This window comes from Podarcis raffonei, chromosome 2 (genome assembly GCF_027172205.1).
Source record: "Podarcis raffonei isolate rPodRaf1 chromosome 2, rPodRaf1.pri, whole genome shotgun sequence".
In the NCBI taxonomy this organism is placed as follows: Eukaryota; Metazoa; Chordata; class Lepidosauria; order Squamata; family Lacertidae; genus Podarcis; species Podarcis raffonei.
The window spans coordinates 12,687,739-12,713,370 of record NC_070603.1 but is presented as its reverse complement, the minus strand read 5'-3'; the positions used below and the strand labels follow the sequence as shown (position 1 = coordinate 12,713,370).

The window sequence follows — 25,632 nt, the reverse complement described above, 5'->3', positions numbered from 1 at the left end:
CGGAGCCGCCCGCCTTGCTCCGCGCAGTGGCTTATGGGCAATGTAGTCCCACTGGTCGCAGAGCCGTTGGACTCCGCGAGCACTTTTACTAAGTGGGCAGCCCTGGACACTGTTGTAGAAACTCTGAGTCCCCTAGGTTCATGAACCGTCAAAGAAGAATGGATGGAGACAGGAATAATAATAATAATAATAATAATAATAATAATAATAATAATAATATAATTTATTATTTATACTCCGCCCATCTGGCTGGGTTTCCCCAGCCACTCTGGGCGGCTTCCAACAAAACACTAAAATACAATAACCTATTAAACATTAAAAGCTTCCCTAAACAGGGCTGCCTTCAGATGTCTTCTAAAAGTTTGGTAGTTATTTTTCTCTTTGACATCTGCTGGGAGGGCGTTCTACACTACCGAGAAGGCCCTCTGCCTGGTTCCCTGTAACTTGGCTTCTCGTAGCGAGGGAGCTGCCAGAAGGCCCTCAGCGCTGGACCTCAGTGTCCAGGCAGAATGATGGAAAAGGAGGAAAGGAGGAGGAAAGCAAGGAAGATATTTATTGTTGAAACAGAGTTTCCCCCGTCTCTCCTTTGCAAAGAGGTTAGGACCCAGAACAAGGGTGTGCAAGTACAGTGGTACCTCAGGTTACATACGCTTCAGGTTACATACGCTTCAGGTTACACACTCCGCTAACCCAGAAATAGTGCTTCAGGTTAAGAACTTTGCTTCAAGATGAGAACAGAAATTGTGCTCTGGCAGCGCAGCAGCAGCAGGAGGCCCCATTAGCTAAAGTGGTGCTTCAGGTTAAGAACAGTTTCAGGTTAAGAACGGACCTCCGGAACGAATTAAGTACTTAACCCGAGGTACCACTGTAGTTTTAAATAAGACTTTAGAAATTGCCCAGCCCCCTAGCCAAAGACCACCCCAAAAGCATCATCCATAGGTCACGGAAAGAGGTGGTCTACAACAGAAATTTGAAGGTGTGGCTTGACTTCTGCCTGACAAGATACCTGGTAATGGTCACTGAATGCATTCCCTGTCCAGTCTGGGTTATTCTTTCAAAATGGTAAATACCTCAGTTCTTGAATCCAGGTCAGAGGGTTCATACACAAAATATGTCCTTAAGACAGGATTTGTAGGATTTGCAAGTGAAAAGAACTACTGGGAAAGGTTTCTCTGAGGTCTTTCCTTCTGCAGAGGAAATATTTAGAATCATTAGGAGCCAACATGGCTTTTGGGATTGTTCTATAATCCATCAAACACTGCCCACTAGTGTGGGCAGGGAAACATCAAGTTTGGAGTCCTAAAACTGAAAGTGCCTCATGTGTGCATAATCTTTCACAGGAAAACAGTGACTCATGTACACATAAATGCTCCAGTGTACACACAGCTGTAGTTACACATCCTTAAGCTTCGTGTCAAGCTGCAGACTGCAAATTCTATACAGTATACACTTACTTGGGAATAATTCCATTAAATCCGTTGACTTTACTTTAAAGAGGTTAAGATTTCCCCCACTCCCATAAGTGCAGCAAAGACCTGCACCAGCAGTTGGTACTTCCAGGAGGCTGGGGAAGAGACTATAATTGCCCTCCACAATATTTGTGTTTGTGCTGCTGTTGGCCTCCTCTGGAGGGGAGATGTGGGAGCCAGTTGTATGTTGTCTAGCCTGTATGCCAGCTTTATGTCATCTGCCCTTCCCAGCTAAACTGCATTTGAGACAGCTCCTTGGAGTGGAGGAAAACCAGTACCAGTGAAATAAAAAAATTAAGGTCTTTTTTTATACACACACACACACACACACACACACACACACACATAATATAATATAAATGTTCATAAATGTACCAAGCAAACACGTACATAAATATATAAACCACATGTCTGAAGCAGCACAGGAAAACAGCCCTGGAACCATTTTGACTCCCAAACTGACCAAAGGTTTTCTCTGCAAGGTCAAAGGAAAATGGAGGAGCCTCCCCATTATCTTTTCATTCACAAAACCTGTCTTAAGGGTATATCTGTGTATGAATAGGGTGAGCCTGTGACCTGGCTTAGGAACTAAGCATTTGTTATTACAAAAGACTGGCCAGGCTCCCCAGGGTATCCAATCAAGTAAGCATTAACAGGTAACCTGCCAGACAGGAGGTAAACAACACACTCTAGACCGCCCTTTCTGTGATGTAGGTATGATATATCTGGGATGGTAGTCTTGAGCTACACCCCTTCTGTGATATAGGCATGATGTTTCTGGGGGTGGTCTTGGACTCCAAGGCGGGCAATTTAAAATGTCTATATAAGGGCGGACACACCTTGGTTCTGAGTCCTCTGCCTTCTCCTGCGAGTGAGGGGAGCACCCTGTTACAACAGTTCAATAAAGATCAGGCTTACGAGCTGCTTTGCTTCTCAATATTCTCTGGTTTGCCTCTGTTCTTTTCTCTGACGGATGGAGAACCTACAAAGGACTCTATAAGGGCTTTTGTGTCCCCCACAAAGGAATAAGGGCAGATTTACGTTTATTACACCAGAAACTTTATTGTCAGTTAACTTACCAATCGGTCATGAACCCAAGTTACCTTGGATAGCTCAGTCGGCAGAGCATGAAGCTCTTATGGGTTTGAGGGTTTGAGACCCTAATGTGGGAAAAAGATTCCTGCGTTGTAGGGGTTTGGACTAGATGACCCGTGTGGTCTCTTCCAATTCTATTATTCCTTGTTTCACTGGTGGCTTCATCCATCATTATTGTGTTTAAGCCGAGCGTCGCTTTGGCAGGGTGTAGGTACTTGTACCAGGTGCCTTAACAGTATGCAACGTTCATGGGCGTAGACCTCAGAAATGATTGAAATGCATTAAAAAAAACCTCAATTAACTGTAGTTTTACCCCCCCCCCAGAAGAAGCCTGCCTCCCGTAATGTCATATTTTGCGGGGGATTTTTACCCGTGATCTCCCAATGAAGCACAACAACTTTTTAGGTGATCTCCCCAAAAATAGCTCAACAACCTTTTGCCCCCACCCCCTTAACAAAAACCCTGTCTACGCCCATGGCAACCAGGGCCGGATTTAGGTTTGATAAGGCCCTAAGCTACTGAAGGTAATGGCACCCTTTATATGTCCAGCTGTCCTTTGTCAACAAGAAATTGTTGCTGTTTTTTGTGTTGAATATATGCTATATGGTAATTTATGGACCTAATAGGTATCTAAAGCCACTTGCACATAACAAAATATGTATTTTATCAAAGTAATTGTTGAACTGAAATACAATTAAGAAGTATATTAACAGTGAAATAAAATTAAGAAGAAGTATATTAATAGTGAAATAATTATTAAGCTCTAACTTAAAATGATTTTTTATTCATAACAAACTTAATAATGCAAACACATTGGCATTTGGCAATAACAAAAGTTTCTTTAGAAACACAATTTACAAAGACTCACAATCTAGTCTCTAGAAACTTGCTGTAACATGCAACTTGCTGTAACATGAAATAATAATAGGTGTAAATATATGATGCAAACTAGTAATAATTATAAACAGCAGAATTTAGGCACCCTACATACAGAAATGTGCAAACCAGTGATATTTTAGGGAGCAGGGTAGCAGACAGGGCCCATTACTTACATCACAGGAGCCTACACAACACAAAACACTGTTGCTGTATGTAGGTTTTATCTTATTTCTTTTTTATCTTATATTTTGGAAATGTACATCCAGTTTTTTTCTTTACTTTTTTGGGGGGGCAAGAGAGCCCTAAGATATAGCTTGTTTAGCTTATACTTAAATCCAGCACTGATAGCAACGTTTACCTGTACTGACGGCAAGCGAATGAAATAATACCTATTTGTCTGTCGCTGTATCTATGACCCTCGGAGACTACTTCTCCCAGCGTGCAACGCGGGACAAGGCCCGGCCTCTGCTCGCTGTGCGGCCGAACGGCCTTCTGGGAGTCGTAGTCTCCATACCGAAGCCGTCTCGCGGCCTGGGCCCAGCGCCGGACTCCAACTTCCAGGATGCGCCTCGCAGCGCTCCGGAGGCGGCCGTGGCGGCGGGGTGGCGCCAGGGCCGCCGCTTCCTCTCTCCCGGCCATTGTGAACCGGGCTGGCGGGCGGCGGGCGTTGCGGTGGCGGCGGCGGCGGCGGGGCAGGAGGAGGGAATGAGCGAGGAGGAGGCGGAGGAGCCTTGCGGGAGCGCGAGGAGCTGCGGCGGCTTCCCCAGGTGAAGGAATCCGCCCGCGCCCCGTTGCTAAGAGACGGGCGGGGAGGGGCGGGGCGAGGGAGGGAGGCAGCAGGAGGGAAGCCCCGCCCCCTAGAGCGCCGTTGCTAGGATACCCCTCCTGGAAGAAGCAGCGCTCGGGCCTACGCTGCCATGATAACGGGAAGGCCCAAGCGGGGCATCACCTATGGCCTGGGCAATAATGGCAGGAGGGACTCGGACAGAGGATGGGTCCCGACTAAGAGGGATGGGGTTGGGGGCGACAGCGACCCATCCTGCCTCTCCCTAGGGGTGCGCAGTCTAGAGGACAACTCCGTCTTCAGAACAGTCCTGCACCTGTCTATCCAGATGCCTGTCGTGGCTGAGTCCCAAGAGGACAGGTATAGGAGCGCAGCCTTGTTGTCTGCCTTTCCTATCCAGATAGAGTGGTTCCATTGGAAGAGCGCAAGACTCGTAATCCCAGGGTTGTGGGTTGGAGTCCCACGCTGGGCAAAAGATTCCCGCAGTGCGAGGATGTTGGAGTACAGTGGTACCTCAGGTTACATACGCTTCAGGTTACAGACTCCGCTAACTCAGAAATAGTACCTCGGGTTAAGAACTTTGCTTCAGGATGAGAACAGAAATCGTGCAGCGGCAGCGCAACGGCAGCAGGAGGCCCCATTAGCTAAAGTGATGCTTCAGGTTAAGAAGAGTTTCAGGTTAAGTACGGACCTCCGGAACGAATTAAGTACTTAACCTGAGATATCACTGTAACCCAGAAATAGTACCTCAGATTAAGAACTTTGCTTCAGGATGAGAAGAGAAATCGTGCTCTAGCGGAGTGGTGGCAGTGGGAGGCCCCATTAGCTAAAGTGATGCTTCAGGTTAAGAGTTTCAGGTTAAGTACGGACCTCCAGAACGAATTAAGTACTTAACCTGAGGTACCACTGTATAGGGGACCCTCACGTTCCTTCCTCACTCCACAATTCTGTGGAAACTATTTCCTGGGACCGCACCAGCTTTCTGCATGTTTATAGGGACCTCGGTGCCACTGAGGGGCTTACTCCCAAGTAGGTGTACATAGAAGTGCCTCAGCAAAGATAAGCGTTAATGACTTCGTTAAGACTTACCGTATTGTAAGGGGGCACAGTGGAGCAAGCCACTCCAGTATCCCTGCCAAGAAAACTCCATGGACAAAGACAACAGGCAGGAGTGCCTGGCGTGCTCTGGTCCATGGGGTCACGAGGAGTCGGACACGACTAAACGACTAAACAACAACAAAAGGGGCACAGAGCTGCAAGTCAGCAGCAGTTTATTTTGATGGAAGCTTGTATTATTTATTAAATTTGTATACTGCCCTATAGCCGCAGGTCTCAGGGTGGTTCACAGCATAAAATGACTAGATAGAAACACAAGATACATAACAAAAATAAAGGAGGCGCATGAAGAAGGGCCTCAGAGAATGATCTCAGGGTTCAGGTAGGTTCATATGGAAAGAGGTGGTCTTTGAGGTATTGCAATCCTGAGCCATTTAAGGCTCCATAGGTCAATGGGACGCGGGTGGCGCTGTGGGTAAAACCTCAGCGCCTAGGACTTGCCGATCGCATGGTCGGCGGTTCGAATCCCCGCGGCGGGGTGAGCTCCCGTTGTTCGGTCCCAGCTCCTGCCCACCTAGCAGTTCGAAAGCACCCCTAAGTGCAAGTAGATAAATAGGGACCGCTTTATAGCGGGAAGGTAAACGGCGTTTCCGTGTGCTGCTCTGGTGCTGGTTCGCCAGAGCAGCTTCGTCACGCTGGCCACGTGACCCGGAAGTGTCTGCGGACAGCGCTGGCTCCCGGCCTCTAGAGTGAGATGAGCGCACAACCCTAGAGTCTGTCAAGACTGGCCCGTACGGGCAGGGGTACCTTTACCTTTTAGGTCAAAACCAACACTTTGAATTGGGCCCAGAAACTAATTGGTAGCCAGTGCAGTCAGACCAGGATCAGTGTAATGTGCTCAAACTGTCTTTCCCAGTGAGCAACCTGGCCGCTGAAGTCTGCACTAGCTAAAGTTTCCAAAACTTCTTCAGAGACAGCCCTACGTATAACACATTGCAGTAATCTAACCTCAAGGTTACTAGAGCATAGACAACAGTAGTTAGGCTATCCCTGTCCTGATAGGGGTGCAGCTGGGCCACCAGCCAAAGCTGATGGAAGGCACTCAACATCACTGAGGACACCGGAGTCTCAAGTGACAGCAAAGGGTCCAGGAGTACCCCCAAGCTACATACCCACTCCTCCAGAGGAAGTGTAATCACATCAAGAGCAGGCAACCTCCCAGTCATCTGGCCTGGGGAACCATCCACTAACAATGCCTCAGTCTTATCTGGATTTGAGTTTCAGTTCATTGGCTTTTATCCAGCCCATGATCTAAGGCTAGATACTAGTCCAGCACTTCTGCTGCCTCATCTGCAGATGTAAATGAGTAGAGCTGAGTATCATCAGCATATTGCTGATAACTTGATGTTAAACAGCATAGGGGTTAGGACTGAACCCTGTGGAAGCCCATATTGAAGGCTCCACAGGGCTGAAAAACACTCCCCAAGCAACACCCTTGGAACAACCATCCAAGTAGGACTGGAACCATTTGCAAAGTGGTGTCACCCACCCCTAACTTGGGACAGCTGCTTCAGAAGGATAGCATGGTCAATGGTATCAAAAGCCGCTGAGAGGTCAAGGAGAATTAACAGGGACACATATTCCCTGTATCTCCTGACAGGGCAACCAAAGCTGTTTCTGTGCCAAAACTGAGCCTAGGAAACTGAGGAAATATCAGTTTCCTCCAAGAGCCCCTGGATCTGGTTCATCTTGCTCAGGAAAGGGAGATAAGGGAGATTGTATGATTGAACATTTGTTCTTCAAGTGTTCTGGAATCAAGGCTTATAAGGATTTTGGTTTTCTCAGTGGCTGTTTAGCCATCATAGCAAAACTGAGCTTGCTTGTACCAGGAAACTTACTAACACGAAACAATGGCTGCTGCCTTTATGCTGGAGAGGAGAAGCTGTGGTCCTGCAGATGTTGTTGGATGCCATCTCTTATCAGACCCGCCTGCAAGACCAGTTGGTAGGGATGATGCGAGTTGTAGCCCCAGCAACAGGTACCCTGTCCCTCCCCAATTCTATTTTTGTGAGCATCAGGCTGGCCGTTCTTGCTTTTTGTCTGATCCAGCAAGGTAACTTTTCCATACTTCCTAAATTAGAAACCCCACGTCACTCATAATAATGCATTGAAAGACCGTACTTATCCCGGTTAAAAGACAACAAGAGCTAAGTAATCTGCATTAAGAAATCTTTGGGGTGTAACCTTCATTTCTTTCCTGCTTTCTTATCCCTCCCGCCCTCACTAGGACCTCTGGTCCATGAAGCTGGGAGGGGTGGGCTGACCTGATTGTACATGCTGTTGAAGGGACTTTGGCAGTAGTGAAATCTCTGTGGGAGTTTTGGAGGCTCCCACCAATGACAGAAGGTGTCGGGGGAAGAGACAAGCACATCCTTTGTTGCAGACGATGGACTCATGAAAGACAGAGAAATACTACTAGGTACAAGGAGCCCCGGTGGAAGAGTAAGGTGGCTTCTAAGATCCAACCTTGTCTCCTTTTGACCCTCAGTATAGAGCAAATGCTGGCGTCCAACCCTGGCAAGACCCCTATCAGCCTGCTGCAGGAGTATGGGACACGCATAGGCAAAACCCCTGTGTACGATCTACTGAAAGCCGAGGGACAAGCACATCAGCCCAACTTCACCTTTCGCGTCACTGTTGGAGACATCAGCTGCACCGGTTAGTTGTGGTAAAGAACGGGAGTATGGATAAACAAGTAGAATTTGAGCAGGGGAGGAAGAGGAGAGGAGAACTCCTCTCATATCTGGGGGTAGGATAGAGAAGATTGCATGTCTTCTACGGTCTTTCATATTTGTCTCAGCAGCAGAAAGGAGATGGAGTTTCTCCAGTTGTGCTTTTGAACTGGGCCTTCTGCCTGCTTCCAGTTAACTTTGGGTTTGCACCTACTTTGAGGGACTCCCTATAATACAAGCTCCTCTTTAGCACTCTGGTCCCCTTACCTTTTATCCAGGAGTGGGGAATCTTTGGTTCCATGGGCCAGATCCTACACCCACTTGTCAAGAACACAACATCATTATGATGTCACATAACTGATAGATGGGTTGTCATGCTCACCTGCCAGAATCCATTGCATGGGGTTCTGAGCTGGCTGTTGAGCTGAACATAACGTCCCTCCCCCCTAATACAAAAAATAAATAAATTGGAACCTTTTAGGCCACAGATAGGGAATCTGTGGCCTTTCAAGATGTTGTTGGACACAAACTTCTCTTAACAGCCCCATCTGGCATGATTTGGTTTGATTTGACATGTGTATTAGAGGGGTAGGGGAGCTGAAAAAAAATCACATCTGGCAACCAATGTGCCCCTTTGGTTTCAGATAATACATGGGTAGACAAGTCTAAAAAGCCCGGGACACAAATTTTCACAGCCCTCTAGTGGCTATGGTGGCTCATTTACCAGAAGTATTGTACTGAGCATTATCTTTGGAAGTGTATACTCAATTCTGACCCAACTAAGCCTCCTAGAGCAAAATATACATCAGGCCTTATAGACTCGTCTACCCATGTACTATCTGAAACCAAAGGGGCACATTGGTTTCCAGATGTGGAATATATTGGCATTATCTTCAGCTCTCCTTCCCCACTATGTTTTGCTTTTCCAACTACAGTTGAGCTCAAAGCAGCCCACCATAATAATAGCTGTAAAAATTAGCAAGCACTAACCATAATCATAATCGTATCAAGAGCACAGTAGCATATAAACAAAGCAAAAACAAAATCAATTTGTCAATCAATCAATCAATCACAATTCAGTGTAAACACAGTGATTCAAAATATCTGCCCTGTGCCAGTTGACTTACTCTCTCTGCAAAGGGGCTTCTTAACCCACCAGCGTGGCAGCAGCAGCACATTCCAAGGTAGTTTTTCTGGGTTGTATTCTGGCAACAACTGGAGGGTACCAGGTTGGAGAACCTGACTCACTACACCTAACTCACTTCTAGATTTGGGGAGTAGAATGCAGGAGATGCTAGTTTCTAGACTTCTTTTTGTAACCTGTTTGGTACCCTCTTCCTCTCAGAACTTCAGACCTTGAGCTGCTTGTTTGTTCTGTCACACTCACCAGATGTCCTCACAGGGTTGGGTTTCTCACTGCTGGGCTCCTGGCAGCTTTTATTGGAGAGCTCATTGGCCTACTGTCAGCTGACCATCAAGAGAACAGGATGCTGGACTAGTTGCTCCATTAACTTGACCCAGCAGACTCTTCTTAGAAAGTCATGCAGAGCTGTAACAAGATATAATCAAGAGGCAGATTAGGGCAGATTGGTGGAGCTGCAGGCTTTGAAGGGAGCCTCTACCTAGACCTGGCTGACTTCTTCTCAGGCGACAGTTGGGTTGCCAAGGCCTGATTGTGATGTCATACATAGCTGCAATGACAGATTCTGTATGTGGTTTGAATAATAATAATAATAATAATAATAATAATAATAATAATAATTTATTATTTGTACCCCGCCCATCTGGCTGGGCTTCCCCAGCCACTCTGGGCAGCTTCCAAAAAAATATTAAAATCCTCTAATGCATCAAACATTAAAAGCTTCCCTAAATAGGGCTGCCTTCAGATGTCTTCTAAAAGTCTGGTAGTTGTTGTTCTCTTTGACATCTGGTGGGAGGGCGTTCCACAGGGAGGGTGCCACTACCGAGAAGGCCCTCTGCCTGGTTCCCTGTAACTTGGCTTCTCGCAGTGAGGGAACCACCAGAAGGCCCTCAGCGCTGGATCTCAGTGTCCGGGCAGAACGATGGGAGTGGAGACGCTCCTTTAGGTATACTGGGCCGAGGCCATTTAGGGCTTTAAAGGTCAGCACCAACACTTTGAATTGTGCTCGGAAACGTACTGGGAGCCAATGTAGGTCTTTTAAGAACAGGGCTGTGCACAGCCTTGCTAAAGCCCAGCATTTCCCCCTGATGATACTGCTACTCTTTGCCTATATACATGGCACCTGCCCCAACAAGCAATAATACCACAATTTCTACTCCTTTATTCCATGATTTTTCACAACTACATTCACAACTTTTTTACTTGTGTTATTTCTTTCGCAGTGATTTTAATGGTAATTAGCCTCATTCTGTTATATTACTACTATCAGCCGGAGTGGCTTGGATCCTGCAAAAGGCACTCAGCCCCTTCTTCCCTCTAGCCTGTCATTAGCATTTGACTTCAGCAGGGGTGGGAGTGAATTTGTAGGAATTAAATTTTACTCTCAGTGACTGGACGGTCATAGTTCATTTTATTTTTTTATACGTTACTTCTAAATGTGCATGTTTGCTTAACTTGGAAGCGTGTTCCCTCAGATCTTAACTGTCTGTGGAGGCATGGAAGTGCATGGGGATGTAGGAGAAAGAGTGAGCTTTCAGGCACCACCCTCTTCCCACTCTGCTCCTTATTGCAGTTCACAGTGGCATATAGTATGGAATGCTGTTGCAAATGAGATGCAGCGCTGTGCTCTGTCCATGTGCTGCATTTGTGAAAAATACCAGCACAGTGACACTTTGCAAACAAAAGGAGCTTCAGTGCGGATTGCACCTGGGTCTGGTCGGCCTGGAAGTCCCATATATGCTACCTCCCGGGAAGGCCGGGATATAAATAAGTTTCTGTGTTTGCCCTTCCGAGTCGCCCTTGGATCCTTGTGTCCCGACTCGCTTTCTCTCCCTTCTCCTGTCCTTAGGCCAAGGCCCTAGCAAAAAAGCAGCCAAGCACAAGGCAGCAGAGGTGGCACTCCGGCTTCTCAAGGGAGGAAACATGTTGGAGCCAGCAGCAGTGGAAGAAGGCAGGTGAGGGCTATGCACAGTCTGTACAGAAGGCCGGAATCCCCCCCTTCTCCCATGCACTTATTAGAAAATGAAATCCCCAGGGAATCTTCGGTCTACAACATCCTCTCTAGTTGCTTACTGTCTATGAAAGGTAATTTGCGGGCAGTTAGGACAAAAAGGTTGTTGATAAGTAAGCCAGTAAAGCCAGTAAGTGCTGACTTTGTGTCACGTGCAAACCAGGCCAATGAGGGACAGAAACTTTAAAAGAAGAAGTTGAAATCTGTGGTTTGCATTCCGTGATGCAAATCGAGCAGCACAGTCACAGGTGCACAGATTGTGCACAGTCATGGGAACAGGAGAGTTCAGCATTGAGCATTGTTGCACAGGCCTCTGCGGTTGAGGGGAGTTTGGGTGGAGGGAGCCTTGCTAGAGAACAGGAAGGGCCTGCACCCAAGTTCCGGGGGATGACACGGGAGCAGTCTCTCATTTCGGGAAGTTTCTTCCACTGCATGCGCTCCTGCTACTGAGCGTGCTTTAATTTTGTCACCTTGTATTCCGAAGCTCTCCTTTCTCTCTAGAGCCCTTGGCTCAGACCACCGCTCCAGTCAACGCGCCCGTACCCACCTTGCCGGTTTCGTCTCCCAGGTAATGGGATGGAAGCGAAAGACAAAAGCACAAGGAGTGGGCTGCCCAGAGTCCTCTGGCTGCTTCTCATGCACCCAAATTTCCCCATAGGCCATCAGTGCATACTGGAACAAGCTGGTGCCTGTGGCAGGTCCTTCCCTTGTGTCTGACCTTCCTTCCCCCCCCCCCAGTGGTTTTCCCATGGGCTGCAGAGCATCAGCTTGGGTGTGGGGTGGGTACACATTCCAGCAGGTATTCTACACTCAAAATAATAATAATAATAATAATAATAATAATAATAATAATAATAATAATTTATTATTTATACCCCACCCATCTGGCTGGGTTTCCCCAGCCACTCTGGGCGGCTTCCAACAGAACACTAAAATACAATAACCTATTAAACATTAAAAGCTTCCCTAAACAGGGCTGCCTTCAGATGCCTTCTAAAAGTCAGATACAGTGGTACCTTGGGTTAAGAACTTAATTCGTTCTGGAGGTCCGTTCTTAACCTGAAACCTGAAGTTTGGTAGTTATTTTTCTCTTTGACATCTGCTGGAAGGGCGTTCCACAGGGCGGGTGCCACTACCAAGAAGGCCCTCTGCCTGGTTCCCTGTAACTTGGCTTCTCGTAGCGAGGGAACCGCCAGAAGGCCCTCGGCGCTGGACCTCAGTGTCTGGGCAGAACGATGGAGGTGGAGATGCTACAGGAGGGGAAGTAAAAGATCTTGCTTGCCCCTGGAGACACAGGCTATGGGTGTCTGTGTGGTGGTTAGTAGGAAGACCCCCTTTCAGTCTACCACCAACTCCCCTCTTAACACTGATTGGAGGAGGGTCCATGCCTTGCCCTACAGTGGAGCACCAACTAGGCCTGGGTGATGTGTCGCTACATTGTCCTCATGGTTTGAGGGCCAGAGTACAATTGCACCATCAGCCTACAGTATATCGTGGGTGGGGCTTACCTGTGGCTTGCCTTCTCAGGCTGCTGCCTCCTTCCTCCCTGTGCCGGGTGTTGGTGGCGGGGGGAGCTGTGGTGGTTTCACCCCAGCATCTCGTGGGGCCGATCTTCCTTCCTTTTCAACACCACAATGTATAGCTATAGCATGAGGTTTAAGTGGTGATACGTCACAATGTAGAAAAGCTGACATCGCCTAGCTCTAGCGCCAGTTGTAGGCAAGGCTCTCTTTGACGAGGCCCCTTCTCAGCTTCCCCTCCCCAGATGGCCTCCTATGTTACCTACCTCTGCCTACTTTGTAGCGTGGGCGGGGTGTTCGGATTTGGGTCAGCAGAACCACCAGGGAGAATCCTTCACCTTATGTCCTCTTTTTACCTAGAAGTTCCGCAATGGACATGAAGTCCCCAGTATCACCACAGCAGTCGGAGTGCAACCCAGTTGGCGCCCTGCAGGTAGGTCGCTCTCTCGGCTGTGGCTTCCTTGAGCCCCAAGCGCTTACAGGAGGAGGGGTATCGGTGAGTGAGCTTAGTCAGAAGTTGGTAGATCCAGACTTTGCCCTACAGGAGAAAGGGTACTTCCCAGCAGCACCTTGTCCTACCGATCGCCTGTTTCATTCCCCACCCCGTTCTTCTCGTTGCTTGTTTGGTCGCGCTGTGGGTTAAACCCCAGAGCCTAGGGCTTGCCGATCAGAAGGTTGGTGGTTCGAATCCCCGTGACGGGGTGAGCTCCCATTGCTCGGTCTCTGCTCCTGCCAACCTAGCAGTTCGAAAGCACCTCAAAGTACAAGTAGATAAATAGGTACCGCTCCAGTGGGAAGGTAAAACGGCGTTTCCGTGCGCTGCTCTGGTTCGCCAGAAGCGGCTTAGTCATGCTGGCCACATGACCCAGAAGCTGTACGCCGGCTCCCTCAGCCAGTAAAGCGAGATGAGCGCCACAACCCCAGAGTCGTCCGTGACTGGACCTAATGGTCAGGGGTCCCTTTACCTTTTTAAGGCTACCCTAAAGTCCTGGTTTTGGAATGCAAGCTGGCATCCCAAAGGGAAAATTTGGTGTCACCATCCAGCACTTTTTCAAAAGTCTCTTTGGTATGGGAGCAGCTTTTGAAGCCATATAAGTTAGGCATGCTTGGATGTGCACACAAAGCTTTTTTGCTCATGGAATTTAGGATAGGAAGAACATGTATTTGCTGTAGCTCTGGAACGAAATTGGGCACACCCACCTCCAAGTGGATTCCAAACAGAGGTGACAAACAGGATTTTGAGCAGAAGCCTTGACGCTGGAAGCAGAATGCTGCTCCCATTTGCTGCATCATTCAGAACTACTAATAGTCTGTAGGTCTGTATCCACCCACCTTTTGGCAAACCACTCTCAGATCCCAACATGACTGTATAGCAAGGCTTCAGTACCCTGTCTTGATTTTCCTCCCAGTTACACTTTACAGCCCTGCATATGTGCTTTCTCCAGAAATAAGTACTGCCTAATTTAATTTGGCTTATGCCCAAACTGCTGCTTTAGCTGCCTCCACTGCAATGGTAAGTGTCCTGAGCTGCCATTCCCTCCAGGAATCCAGGCACAGAAAGGAAGAGGCGAGTGCTTTTCTAAAGCTGTCTCTCTCTCGCCAGGAGCTGGTGGTGCAGAAGGGCTGGCGGCTCCCCGAATACACCGTCACTCAGGAGTCAGGGCCAGCGCACCGCAAGGAATTCACCATGACCTGCCGGGTTGAAAGGTTCATTGAAATAGGTACAGCATCAGCGGACTTGAGTCCCCATCTGCTCATGCTTTTAAACTGTTTGTGATTTGCAGTGCCCTGTGCGTGATTGGGAGTTTTCCCATAAAGGCTCCTTAGAACTTCGGAGGCCAGGGCCAATGCATCTGACAAGAGGAATGCAGGAAATCAGAGGGAAAGCATTGAGCTGCAGCCAGAGAGGACTTGGGAGACTATGATCTGGGCTGTAAGGACCAGGAGTGCACAACTGCAGTCCCATAGGCCAAGTGTGGCAGCTCTGCAGGCGCTCAAGTTAGGCTCCCCGTTTGGCTGCAAAGCTTCTGCGCCAAACAGAACCCCACACCGTTTGCAAGAGGACAAGCTGTGTCAGTTATGTAAAAACAAGCTCTTTAACAGCTGCTGTTGTGCTTTCTGCGTCAGGCAGGGTGGATGGGCTGCAAGGCAGGATCAATGCACAGGAGCTAAAAAAAACAGCAGTCAGGCTGAGGGAATCGGGAAGAGGTGTAGGCTCTTGCAGTCCCCTTGCAGCCCAGGCTGTCCCCTACCCTTCTCTGCCCTGTCCTCTTTCAACATATCACAGCCCCCTTCCAGATCACCCTTTTGCCATTTCTTCTCTCTCTAGGCAGCGGCACCTCCAAAAAACTGGCCAAGCGCAACGCCGCAGCCAAGATGCTGGTGCGGATTCATAACGTGCCTCTGGACCCGCGAGAGGGCAGTGAGGCCGAAATGGAGGAAGACCAGTTCTCTATTGTGAGTCTGAGCAGTGGGGGGAGAAGCCAGAGTCGGGCAGCCATAGATGAGCTTATTATGCAGCTTGCTGATGGGGCCTGGCAGGCTTTGCAGAAACTAGGAACTTGCTCTGAAGAGGGGAGCAGCCTCTTCGGCAAATTAAGGAAGAAGTAGTGATGGCCACTAACTTGGATGGCTTTGTAAGAAAATTAGATAAATTCATGGAGGATAAGGCTCCATCAGTGGCCGCTTGATCTGATGGTCTCCACCGAATCCCTTGGGAGTCCCAACTTGGGAACCCCAAAAACATCTTGAGGGCCACAGTTCCCCCATTCCTGGGTTAGGATGAAGCCGTGGCCACGAGAGTTGCTTGAGGAAACCTGCAGAGGTTGTGGCCTCTCGCTTCTTGGTCAGGACCACCTGGGAAGGCAGGGAGGGAGCTGTGCCTTGCTGAGAACGATGGAAGGTGCGCAGCCGGAAGAGACATCCAACCCGTGTTCGATCTTTCTCTCTTCCGCTCTTCAGATTGCAGGAACCAAGGTGGATGGAGTAAAGGGTCGGGGGTCTGGCTGCACCTGGGACTCTCTGCGCAACTCAGTCGGGGAGAAGATTCTGCACCTCAAAAGCCATCCCCTGGGAGTGCTGAATGCTGGGTTCTGCAGCCTTTTGCAGGAGCTGTCTGAAGAACAGAGCTTTGATATTAGCTACCTTGACATCGGTAAATAATGAGGCACAGGGGAGGGGGAGGAATTGCTTTCCTTGAGAGAACGGCCAGACCCTAACTTTTCCGAAAGGCCCCCTGCGAATGTGTGCATCCTTATTGATTTGAATGTGCGAAAATTTATATTTTCTGCTTGCAAGTTGAGCAGTCAAGTGACCCAAAAAACCACCCAGAAGTACCCTGGCAAGTGGAAAGCTACCCACATGACCACTCAAGAAAATAACCTGGGAGGAGCTTGGATTCTGTCTCAGTAATCCACTGCAGGGCAAGCAAAGGCTTTGGTCAGGGCACAAGCTAGACTTGGGGACAGAACTTTGGCATTCATCACTTTACCAGGTGTGGCGAAGCCTATGGACCACATAAGCCCACATTGCAAGGTATTTTGTGGCTTCCAGGGACTCCCCACCCCCATTTCTTATTTTCTAAAATAACTAAAAATAAGATGTTATTGTGCCTCTGCCCTTTTGTCTTCCTCATGGTTATGTGCTGAGAACCCTGCCAAGTCCCTCTCCCCACATGAAAGGGAACTGACAGATGACTTACATTAATATCTGCTGTAGCATCGTTACTTGCCCAGCACTGGGTCATGGGGGCCTGACTCCAGCCATATAAGGCCAGTTGCCCTGTGGGAATGGAAAGGGAAGTGAGCTGCGACATCCCAATTTATGCCAGCCTGTGAATCAACAGTTCCTTCTGCCTCCGTACATCCACTGTCCCCAGACTTGAGCATTAGGAAATGTGCACATTTTGCTTTCCTCTTGCTCTGCTGTGCTTTAATCCGAAGATGCCGAATTTGAATTAAATTGAATTCTTCCATTTGAAGAACCAACCTGTTTTAATCTTCATAGAATTGCAGAGTTGGAAGAGACCCTAAGGGTCATCTAGTCCAGCCCCCCGCAGTGCAGGAAACACAGCTAAAGCATCCCTGACAGTTGGCCATCCAAGCTCTGCTTAAAAACCTCCAAGGAAGGAGAGTCCACAGCCTCCCGCGGGAGACCGTTCCACCTTCAAATAGCTCTTACTGTCAGAAGTTTTTTCCTGATGTTTAGTTGGAATCTCCTTTCTTGTACCTTGAATCCATTGGTTTGAGTCCTACCTCAAGAGCAGGAGAAAACAAGCTTGCTCCATCTTCCATGTGACAGCCCTTAAGATGTTTGAAGATGGCAGTCAGATTTCCTCTCAGTCTTTCAGGCTAAACATATCCAGCTCCTTCAACTGTTCCTCATATGGCTTGGTTTCCAGGCCCTTGGCCATCTTGGCTGCCCTCCTCTGCACACGTCCCAGCTTGTCAACATCCTTCTTAAATCGTGGAACCCAGAATTGGACACAGTATTCCAGCTGTGTTCTGACCAAGGCAGAATACAGTAGGACTGACGTCCCTTGATCTGGACGCTATATTTCTGTAGATGTAGCCAGGAGTAGCATTAGCTTTTTTTGCTGCTGCATCACACTGTTGACTCATGTTAAGCTTGTGGTCCACCAAGACCCCTAGATCCTTTTCACATGTAGAAAGTTAGTAAAGGTAAAAGGACCCCTGACCATTAGGTCCAGTCGTGGCCGACTCTGGGGTTGTGGCGCTCAACTCGCTTTATTGGCCGAGGGAGCCGGCGTACAGCTTCCGGGTCATGTGGCCAGCATGACTAAGCCGCTTCTGGCGAACCAGAGCAGTGCATGGAAACGCCGTTTACCTTCCCGCCTTGCACTTGGACATGCTTTTGAACTGTTAGGTTGGCAGGAGCAGGGACCAAGCAATGGGAGCTCACCCTGTTGCGGGGATTTGAACCGCCGACCTTCTGATCGGCAAGTCCTAGGCTTTGTGGTTTAACCCACAGCGCCACCTGCGTCCCATAAAGTTAGTACCCACCTTGAACTTTCCAGACAGAGAAGGCTGTATGCAGAGATGTTGTTTTGCTGGCCTGGATGATGCGGTACCTTTTCTCTCCCTGCAGATGAGATGAGTTTAAGCGGCCTGTACCAGTGCCTGGTGGAGCTCTCGACACAGCCAACCACGGTGTGCCACGGCTCAGCCATGTCCCGCCATGCCGCGCGAGCAGATGCTGCCCGAAATGCCCTTCAGTACCTGAAGATCATGGCAGGGGGCAAGTGAGGCCACACAGGAGACTCTGGGCACCCGGGAATCCCCAAAACAGCTTGTCTCCATCTTCCAGCCTGCTAAAGGATGTACCTTATTTTTGCCCAGCGTTTTTGGGCAGGGGCACCGACCTCCCTGATGTTCTGTGGAAGGTGGAGAGGGGGCTGTGTTTCAAAACAGAATTCAAGACTCGGAGAGGGGTTTGCTGTACCTGCAGCAGAGACTAGGCTCGCAGAGACTTGTAGCTCTGAGCGCTAAGTGCTGGGGGGGGGGCTGCTGGGAGGTCAGGTTAGTCCCACCTCTGTGGGTCGCCTGATGCCAGTCACCTTGGTTTTTTCCTCGTTGTGGAGGGACAAACACTGACCATTTCTGCCATAACTGGGAGTTGCAATAAACCAGATTTTTTTTAATAAGAAAGTGTCTTCTTTTACCCACTGAGATGAGGGGGTCTGCGCCCCTCCAGATCTTGCAACTCCCATGATCCTTGGTCAATGGCCATGCTAGCTGGGGCTGATGGGAGTTGGAGACCATCAACGACAGGGGAAGGGGGGTGCTACAGGTTCCCCACAGTTGCTGTCCACAGGCACATCTAGAATTGTACACCTGCTGACCACTGCTGCCTCAGGCCGAGGCCCTGAGGCAGAATTGAATGGTCCCATTATCCATTCCGTTCCCCCTCCTTCCTGAGTCGAAGCAGTCAAAGATGATCGAATTGTGGAGTCGCAAGGGACCCTGATGCTCATCTCACCCAACCACCTGCAGTGCAGGGAATTGAACCTGCAAACTTGGTGTTATCAACACTACGCTCTAACCAATGGAGCTATCCAGGCCAAAAGGCAGTTACTTCTGAATACAGGGGATGCTCCCACGGCTAGCATTATCATATGCTTTCCAGAGGCATTTGGGTGGCTGCTCTTAGAAACAAGATACTGGGTGAGATGGAGGCAAGTAATTTGCTTGGGACCAAGGCAAAGGAGAGATGGCAGCCCTAATAATTTTCCCTTCTCAAAAGCATCATTTGTTTAATTTGCTGAGACACACTTCAAATTGCTCCTTCCTCTCCAATGGTAGCCAAGCGGCCCTGGAGCTGTTGGGTCGCTATAGACGGGGGTAATTTTCTCTGGTTTTCCTCTCCATCCTCCTCCCTCGTGAAGAAATTTTGTGGGACTCTTGGCACACCTTGCTCTGGTGACCAGCTTCCCATGTTGCGACCCCCCAGTGGCAGGGAGTTCCATAAGTTAATTGTGTATTATGTGGGGGGAAAGTTAAGATTTACAGAGCTGGTGTATGGCAACGGCGCCTGAACGATGGGAGTCTTGACAATGTCAGGAGGACCACGGGTTCCACATCCCGGCTCTAGCCGGCCTATGTGACAGAAAAGATTGTAGTAGGTTCCAAGATGTAACCATTTTTATTGTTAGCAAGTGGCAAAGCACAAACCCCTAAACAGGAGGGTCAGTCACCCGGGTAACCCAGGGACGACACAGAAGGACAAGTGGAAGGGGAGGCTTTTCGACCCAGTGTGGCACTAGTTCTCGGTGCAAGGACCGGGTGGTGGCAGTTCTGTGCGTTGCTGTCCTCGACTTCATTTCTTCTTGCCAAAGCGCTGCGGAACAGCCATGCTCAGAAACTGAGGAGCCACGGCGTCCCAAGCCCGTGGCTTGATTAGGCCACCGCTGCTGGAGCTGGCCCGAGCCTCACGGCCAAATCTGCAGAAATAAATTAATAATAATAATAATAATAATAATAATAATAATAATAATAATAATTTATTATTTATACCCTTTCCATCTGGCTGGGTTTCTCCAGCCACTCTGGGTGGCTACCAACAAAATATTAAAATACAGAGGTCTGTTAAACATTAAAAGCTTCCCTGAACAGGACTGCCTTCAGATGTCTTCTAAAAGTCTGGTAGTTCTCTTTGACATCTGGTGGGAGGGCTTTCCACAGGGCGGGTGCCACTACCAAGAAGGCCCTCTGCCTGGTTCCCTGTAACTTGGCTTCTCGCAGCGAGGGAACCGCCAGAAGGCCCTCGGCGCTGGATCTGAGTGTCCGGGCAGAACGATGGGGGTGGAGACAGAGATGGAAAGCAGCACAAAGCAAGTTGCCTGGGGAACATTTTTGGCACTCAAAAACACAGCACTTGTAGCTCCCTGGCCTCTTTGTCCTGCAGGTCATCACTTCTGTCAGACGGATGGTGAGAAGGAAGCAGAGCTGTGCAGCTAGGTGTCTTGGAATAGTGCTTTGCTTTCCCCCGCCGTCCCTGACCCCAGGAGAACAGAATTGCATCACCCAGAACTACGGAAACGAACCAGAGTCCCCTTATTGTTGCTGCAGGAATTGATGGGTGCGGATTTGAACACAAGACAAGGGAACGATTGAAAAACGGTTCAGTTTTTAGGGGCATTGCAAGCACAGCTTTTGCAATGGGTGTTCCGAGCAGTTGCAGAAAAAAGGTCATAGGGATGAAGGGTCTAAGAAAGACCCGTGAAACTGACAGGTGGGAATGGTCCTTTAGATAGCAAGGATGCTGTGTTTGTCTTTTAAAAATTGACTCTTAAATGGGGGAGCCTATGCCTGATCTGGGGACGCAGGTGGCTCTGTGGGTTAAACCACAGAGCCTAGGACTTGCCGATCAGAAGGTCGGCAGTTCGAATCCCCGTGACGGGGTGAGCTCCCGTTGCTCGGTCCCTGCTCCTGCCAACCTAGCAGTTCGAAAGCACGTCAAAGTGCAAGTAAATAAATATGTACCGCTCTGGTGGGAAGGTAAACGGTGTTTCCGTGCGCGGCTCTGGTTTGCCAGAAGCAGCTTAGTCATGCTGGCCACATGACCTGGAAGCTGGACGCCGGCTCCCTTGGCCAATAAAGCGAGATGAGCACCACAACTCCCGAGTCGGTCCCTTTACCTCCACCTTTTTATGCCTGATCTGTGGGAATTGTGAGGCCTTGGAGAAGCTAGAACGCCTTCAAATACTATTCGGATGGAAAATACTCAAACCATTGTCAGGAGACGACTTGAGGAGTTTGGATTTGATATCCCGCTTTATCACTACCCGAAGAAGTCTCAAAGCAGCTAACATTCTCCTTTCCCTTCCTCCCCCACAACAAACACTCTGTGAGGTGAGTGGGGCTGAGAGACTTCAGAGAAGTGTGACTGGCCCAAGGTCACCCAGCAGCTGCATGTGGAGGAGCGGAGACGCGAACCCGGTTCACCAGATTACGAGTTTACCACTCTTAACCACTACACCACACTGGCTCTGGGTCTCCCATCCCAGTCCATGGCCAAAATGAAACAACAGATGTAATTCCAAGAACTGGAAAATTAGCACAAATGGAGCTTTAAAAAGGAAGGGGGAAATTAAATGAACCGCCCCCTCCATTCACTTGTGCTCCCCCTAGCGTAGCCAGAATACGTGCTTCTGCCTGGCTGCATCGACCCCCACACTCCTTACCTTTGGGGCTGGAACAGGAAGGAGGGGCTGCGACCAGGTCTCTGCACAGCATGAAGGAGGGAGCGGAGAAGGACGCCCAGGGGATGCTCCTCAGGGGGAATCTGGACAGGATGGTCCTCATTTTCTTGCAGCTGGGTGGACAAATAAAAAGTGGGGGTCATTTGAGAAATTCAAAAAGAGACGAGTTCCCTGCAAGACCAGGAAGTAGCTTGAGGACCAGGGAAAACAGCATAGGCATCGCATTATTCATAGAATCAAAGAATCACAGAATTGTAGAGGTGGAAGGGTCCATGGGGGTCATTTAGTCCAGGGTCGGATTTAGGTTTGATGAGACCCTTAAGCTACTGGAGGTAATGGGGCCCTTTATATGTCCAGCTGTCGTTTGTCAACAACGAATTGTCGCTGTTTTTTGTGTGTTGAATATATACTATATGGTAACTTATGGACCTAATAGGTATCTAAAGCCATTTGCACATAGCAAAATATGTATTTTATCAAAGTAATTGTTGAACTGAAATACAATTAAATTTTCTGGGGGGCCCCAAGAGAGTGGGGCCCTAAGCTATAGCTTGTTTAGCTTATACGTAAATCCAGCACTGATTTAGTGCAACTCCCTGCAATGTGGAAACCCTTTTGTTCAATGTGGGATTTGAACCCACAACCTTGAGATTACGAGTCTCATGCTGTACAGACTGAGCTGGCTGGCGCCTCACAGTTGCGTAATGATGGTAAATATTGAACAGCAGTCAGCTCTATCCACCCAACATAATGTCAAGCCAATTATATTTCATGCAATTTCACACACACACACACACACACACACACACACACACACACACACACACACTTTGTACACCAAAACCAGCTGAATTTCTGGGGATTGCCTTACACAAATTGTGAATATTGGCAAAATCCAACAGAGTCTTGTGACACCTTTATTATGACATAAGCTCCACCTGGTGGAATGGTCTCTTGTCCACTAAGGCTTATGCCATTCGCCTGGGTTGTCTCCAACAAGTTTCACTTAGAGTTGACGCACTGAAATAAATGGACTCAAGTTAGTCACGTTTATTAATTTCAGTACATCGACTCTGAATAGCACTGGATACAACTCTTTATCTTTAAAGGTGCCAGGAAGACGCATTGTTGGTTTCGCTTCAACACAGGCTTAACATGCTCTGAAAATTGTGTGAATATCTGTGCATATTTGCTTCTTGCACATAATTTCATTTTCTCTGCATGGGGAGGGCTATGCAGGGTACCTGTGGACCACCAGGAACTCTGACTGATCACTTTATGCTTTTGGCTTTCTGGGATTCACCCTCACACTTCCATGTTTAGAAACTTGCTTTTAAAAAGGAAAGGAAAGGAAATTGAGATTCTGCGGATTCTTGTGCCTTGCGCATACTAGAGCTCTGCTGTTGTCACAGGGTATATACCCAGCCCTAAATAAAACCCAGAGGAGCTCGGGTTAACATCTTAATAATGCAAAGCACTTTGCATACCTTCCCAGGAATCTTTTACAACAGCACTGCATGGTAGGCATGCACTATTATGTCCATTTTGCAGCTAGAAAAGACTCGGTAGTAATAAATTTAGGCAAGCTAAATTTATTTTTGTACATTGTTTTAATTGTCTGTTTTAACCATATTTGCACATCAGTTTCTAATACTGTGAGTGTCCTCTATTTCAGAGGCTCCTACTCTGCAGCCTCTTACAGTTGTTTTAACTGCGAGTCTTTTAGTTTTTACGCTCTTACAGTTGTTTTAACTGAATGTTTTTATTTGTTTTTAGTTTTTACCTGTTTTAATTATCAGTTGTTTTTTATCCACTTAATATTCTATTCTCTGACTGCTGGTCTATGACTGTAATAAACTGATTGATTGATTGATTGATTGATTGACTAGGTAGTATGGCTTGCTCAAGGCCACCTAGTGAGTTTGTGGCTGAGGAGGATTTGATCCCAAACTCCATCCGTCTTAGAGCCCCACAGATTGCAATGATGCCACCCTCTCCTGGGGGGGGTGTGACTGCCTGGATCTCAGCAAGCGTCTGGGAAAGAAAGAAAGAAAGAAAGAAAGAAAGAGGAAGGAAGGAAGGAAGGAAGGAAGGAAGGAAGGAAGGAAGGAAGGAAGGAAAGAAAGAAAGAAAGAAAGAAAGAAAGAAAGAAAGAAAGAAAGAAAGAAAGAAAAAGCCCTCATTTGCCAGTCCCACTCTGGGCTTATGTTATACTGACTTTCTGGAGGCAGCAATGGCTTCCAGCTTGACCAAACTTTTCTCCCTCTCTCAATTGGGTAGGGGACCCAAAACACCTCCACAAGTCCCTGTGGCATAATGGTTAGTGTGCTGGACTAGGACCGGGTAGGTAAAGGTAAAGGGACCCCTGACCATTAGGTCCAGTCGTGACCGACTCTGGAGTTGCGGCGCTCATCTCGCTTTATTGGCTGAGGGAGCCGGCGTACAGCTTCCGGGTCATGTGGCCAGCAGGACTAAGCCGCTTCTGGCGAACCAGAGCAGCGCACGGAAACGCCGTTTTACCTTCCCACCGGAGCGGTACCTATTGATCTACTTGCACTTTGACGTGCTTTCGAACTGCTAGGTTGGCAGGAGCAGGGACTGAGCAATGGGAGCTCACCCCGCTGCGGGGATTCGAACCACCGACCTTCTGATCAGCAAGTCCGAGGCTCTGTGGTTTAACCCACAGCGCCACCCGCGTCCCCATAGGGTAGAGTCAGGTTCAAATCCTCACTCAAGCCCCACAATGAGCAGATTGGGGATTTAAACCCAGGCTTGTTCACTGTGGGACTCTGGGTCTGTTATGCTCTCTCAGCCCAGCTGACCTCACAGGGCTGTGGGAGGAGGATAAAAAAGTGTGTGTGTGTGTTTGTGTGGCGTCTGTGAACAGAACCATGCCCACCACCCTGCAATAACTGACTAAGCAGCATCGAAGTTCGCTTGGCACCCTCCCCTGCCCTCTAGGCCGCCGCCTCGTCGAAGGCCACTCACCATCCAGCTGAAGAGTCTCTCAGGGTAGCCGTCGGGCTCCTCTGCCTCTTGGGAGCCGATCCCCTCCTCAAGGCTTCGGCTTGGCTTGAGGCTGCCGGAGAGCAATGCCAGGGCGAGCAGAAGGCGGGCAGCTTCCATGTTGCCAGGCCTGCTCTGTCTCAAAGCACTTCCCTTTTTGCTTTGGCGCTGCCTTTATATATCTGTCTCCAGCGCGGGTGATGGCGGTGGGGCAGAAGCAGCACAGGGTGGGATTGATGGCAGCGACGGCGACCCATTTGTAAGGTGATGTTTGCGAGGGGGCCCCGCCGGCACCTCCCTGTGACGAGCGGAGAGGGACCGCCACGGCCCCCCCGACAGAGCCTCCGCCACCGCTGGCTGGGGCTGATTTGTGCGTAATTGCGAGGATAAATCCAGCCCAAAACGGCTCTCTTAAGTCCTGTTGGGGATTTGGTAGCTAATTGCTTGTACGTCGCCGTTTGTACGCCACCAGGGGGGACGGAGGCCCAGCTTCTTCGCCGGACACTGACCGCTTCCCTCACACTCCCCAAGGTCTCCCACCATCGGCTTGATGGGCCCGCGAACCCCAGAGGCGACTCGGGACCAGACATTTGTCACGTCGCCGCTTGCACAGGCGGCTCTGCAAAGCCCCCGTCCCCGGGGCGTTCACGTCGACGAAGCCGAGCTTTTTACAGCTTAATGAAACCCATTTACCAAGAAACGGGAAAACAGGCAGGGGAGAGGACAAGGATGGGGGGGGGAAGCTGCTGAGGTGGGGGGAGGTTGGCGTGCAGGCCCAGGCCCCAAACGATGCAGCCCTAGACCTTCAGGTGTGGGGCGTGTGGGGGTCTCATCCATTTTAAGTTGGTGCGGATATTTTCTTTCCAGATTTGCCACACAGAGGGCTACTACACTATTCTTTTTTTGGGGGGGGGACAGGTTGCACAACTGGCAACAGGCAGAAATCAAGAGACCTGGCACTGGAAGTAACTCCACCTGTTGGATTTCTGCCTATCAGACAGCTGGTTAGAAGACACTGCTTGCTTTTAATAAAGGCGGCTGGAACAGGCAAGGCTTTGGATAAAAGAAAACAGATGAGAGAGTCAGCCTCTCCTGATCACTCGCTCCTTGCTCCATTTACTGCCGCATCGGACGGCCAGGCTTCCCCCAGCACAGGCTGGCAGGCAGCGCAGCATGGCCCCGCTTGGCTCCAGTGGGGGGCGGCTCCAGCAGCATCAGCG

The 25,632-nt window shown here is 49.1% G+C and overlaps 2 protein-coding genes across 6 annotated transcripts; one reads left to right on the top strand and one right to left on the bottom strand.

The window, feature by feature from the left end:
• The first annotated feature begins 4,082 nt into the window (after nucleotides 1-4,082).
• TARBP2 (TARBP2 subunit of RISC loading complex) lies at nucleotides 4,083-18,353 on the top strand. Of its 5 annotated transcripts, none has more exons than XM_053374058.1 (9): nucleotides 4,083-4,210; nucleotides 7,832-8,001; nucleotides 11,006-11,111; nucleotides 11,652-11,735; nucleotides 13,048-13,120; nucleotides 14,291-14,408; nucleotides 15,017-15,144; nucleotides 15,649-15,841; nucleotides 17,794-18,353. In XM_053374058.1, exons 1-9 carry the CDS (start codon nucleotides 4,149-4,151, stop codon nucleotides 17,949-17,951), a joined length of 1,092 nt encoding a protein of 363 aa, XP_053230033.1. In that variant the 5' UTR covers nucleotides 4,083-4,148; the 3' UTR covers nucleotides 17,952-18,353. The 5 variants fall into 5 exon arrangements, with proteins under 5 accessions (XP_053230033.1, XP_053230043.1, XP_053230023.1 ...); XM_053374048.1 differs by lacking the exon at nucleotides 4,083-4,210 and adding an exon at nucleotides 4,324-4,587 and having other exon boundaries at nucleotides 13,051-13,120; XM_053374040.1 differs by lacking the exon at nucleotides 4,083-4,210 and adding an exon at nucleotides 4,325-4,587.
• Nucleotides 18,354-19,328: 975 nt separating this feature from the next.
• On the bottom strand, nucleotides 19,329-25,026 carry NPFF (neuropeptide FF-amide peptide precursor). The gene is made up of 3 exons (XM_053374120.1): nucleotides 24,395-25,026; nucleotides 21,389-21,519; nucleotides 19,329-19,645 (listed from the first exon to the last, which is right to left on the bottom strand). Exons 1-3 carry the CDS (start codon nucleotides 24,530-24,532, stop codon nucleotides 19,522-19,524), a joined length of 393 nt encoding a protein of 130 aa, XP_053230095.1. The 5' UTR covers nucleotides 24,533-25,026; the 3' UTR covers nucleotides 19,329-19,521.
• Nucleotides 25,027-25,632: the final 606 nt, after the last annotated feature.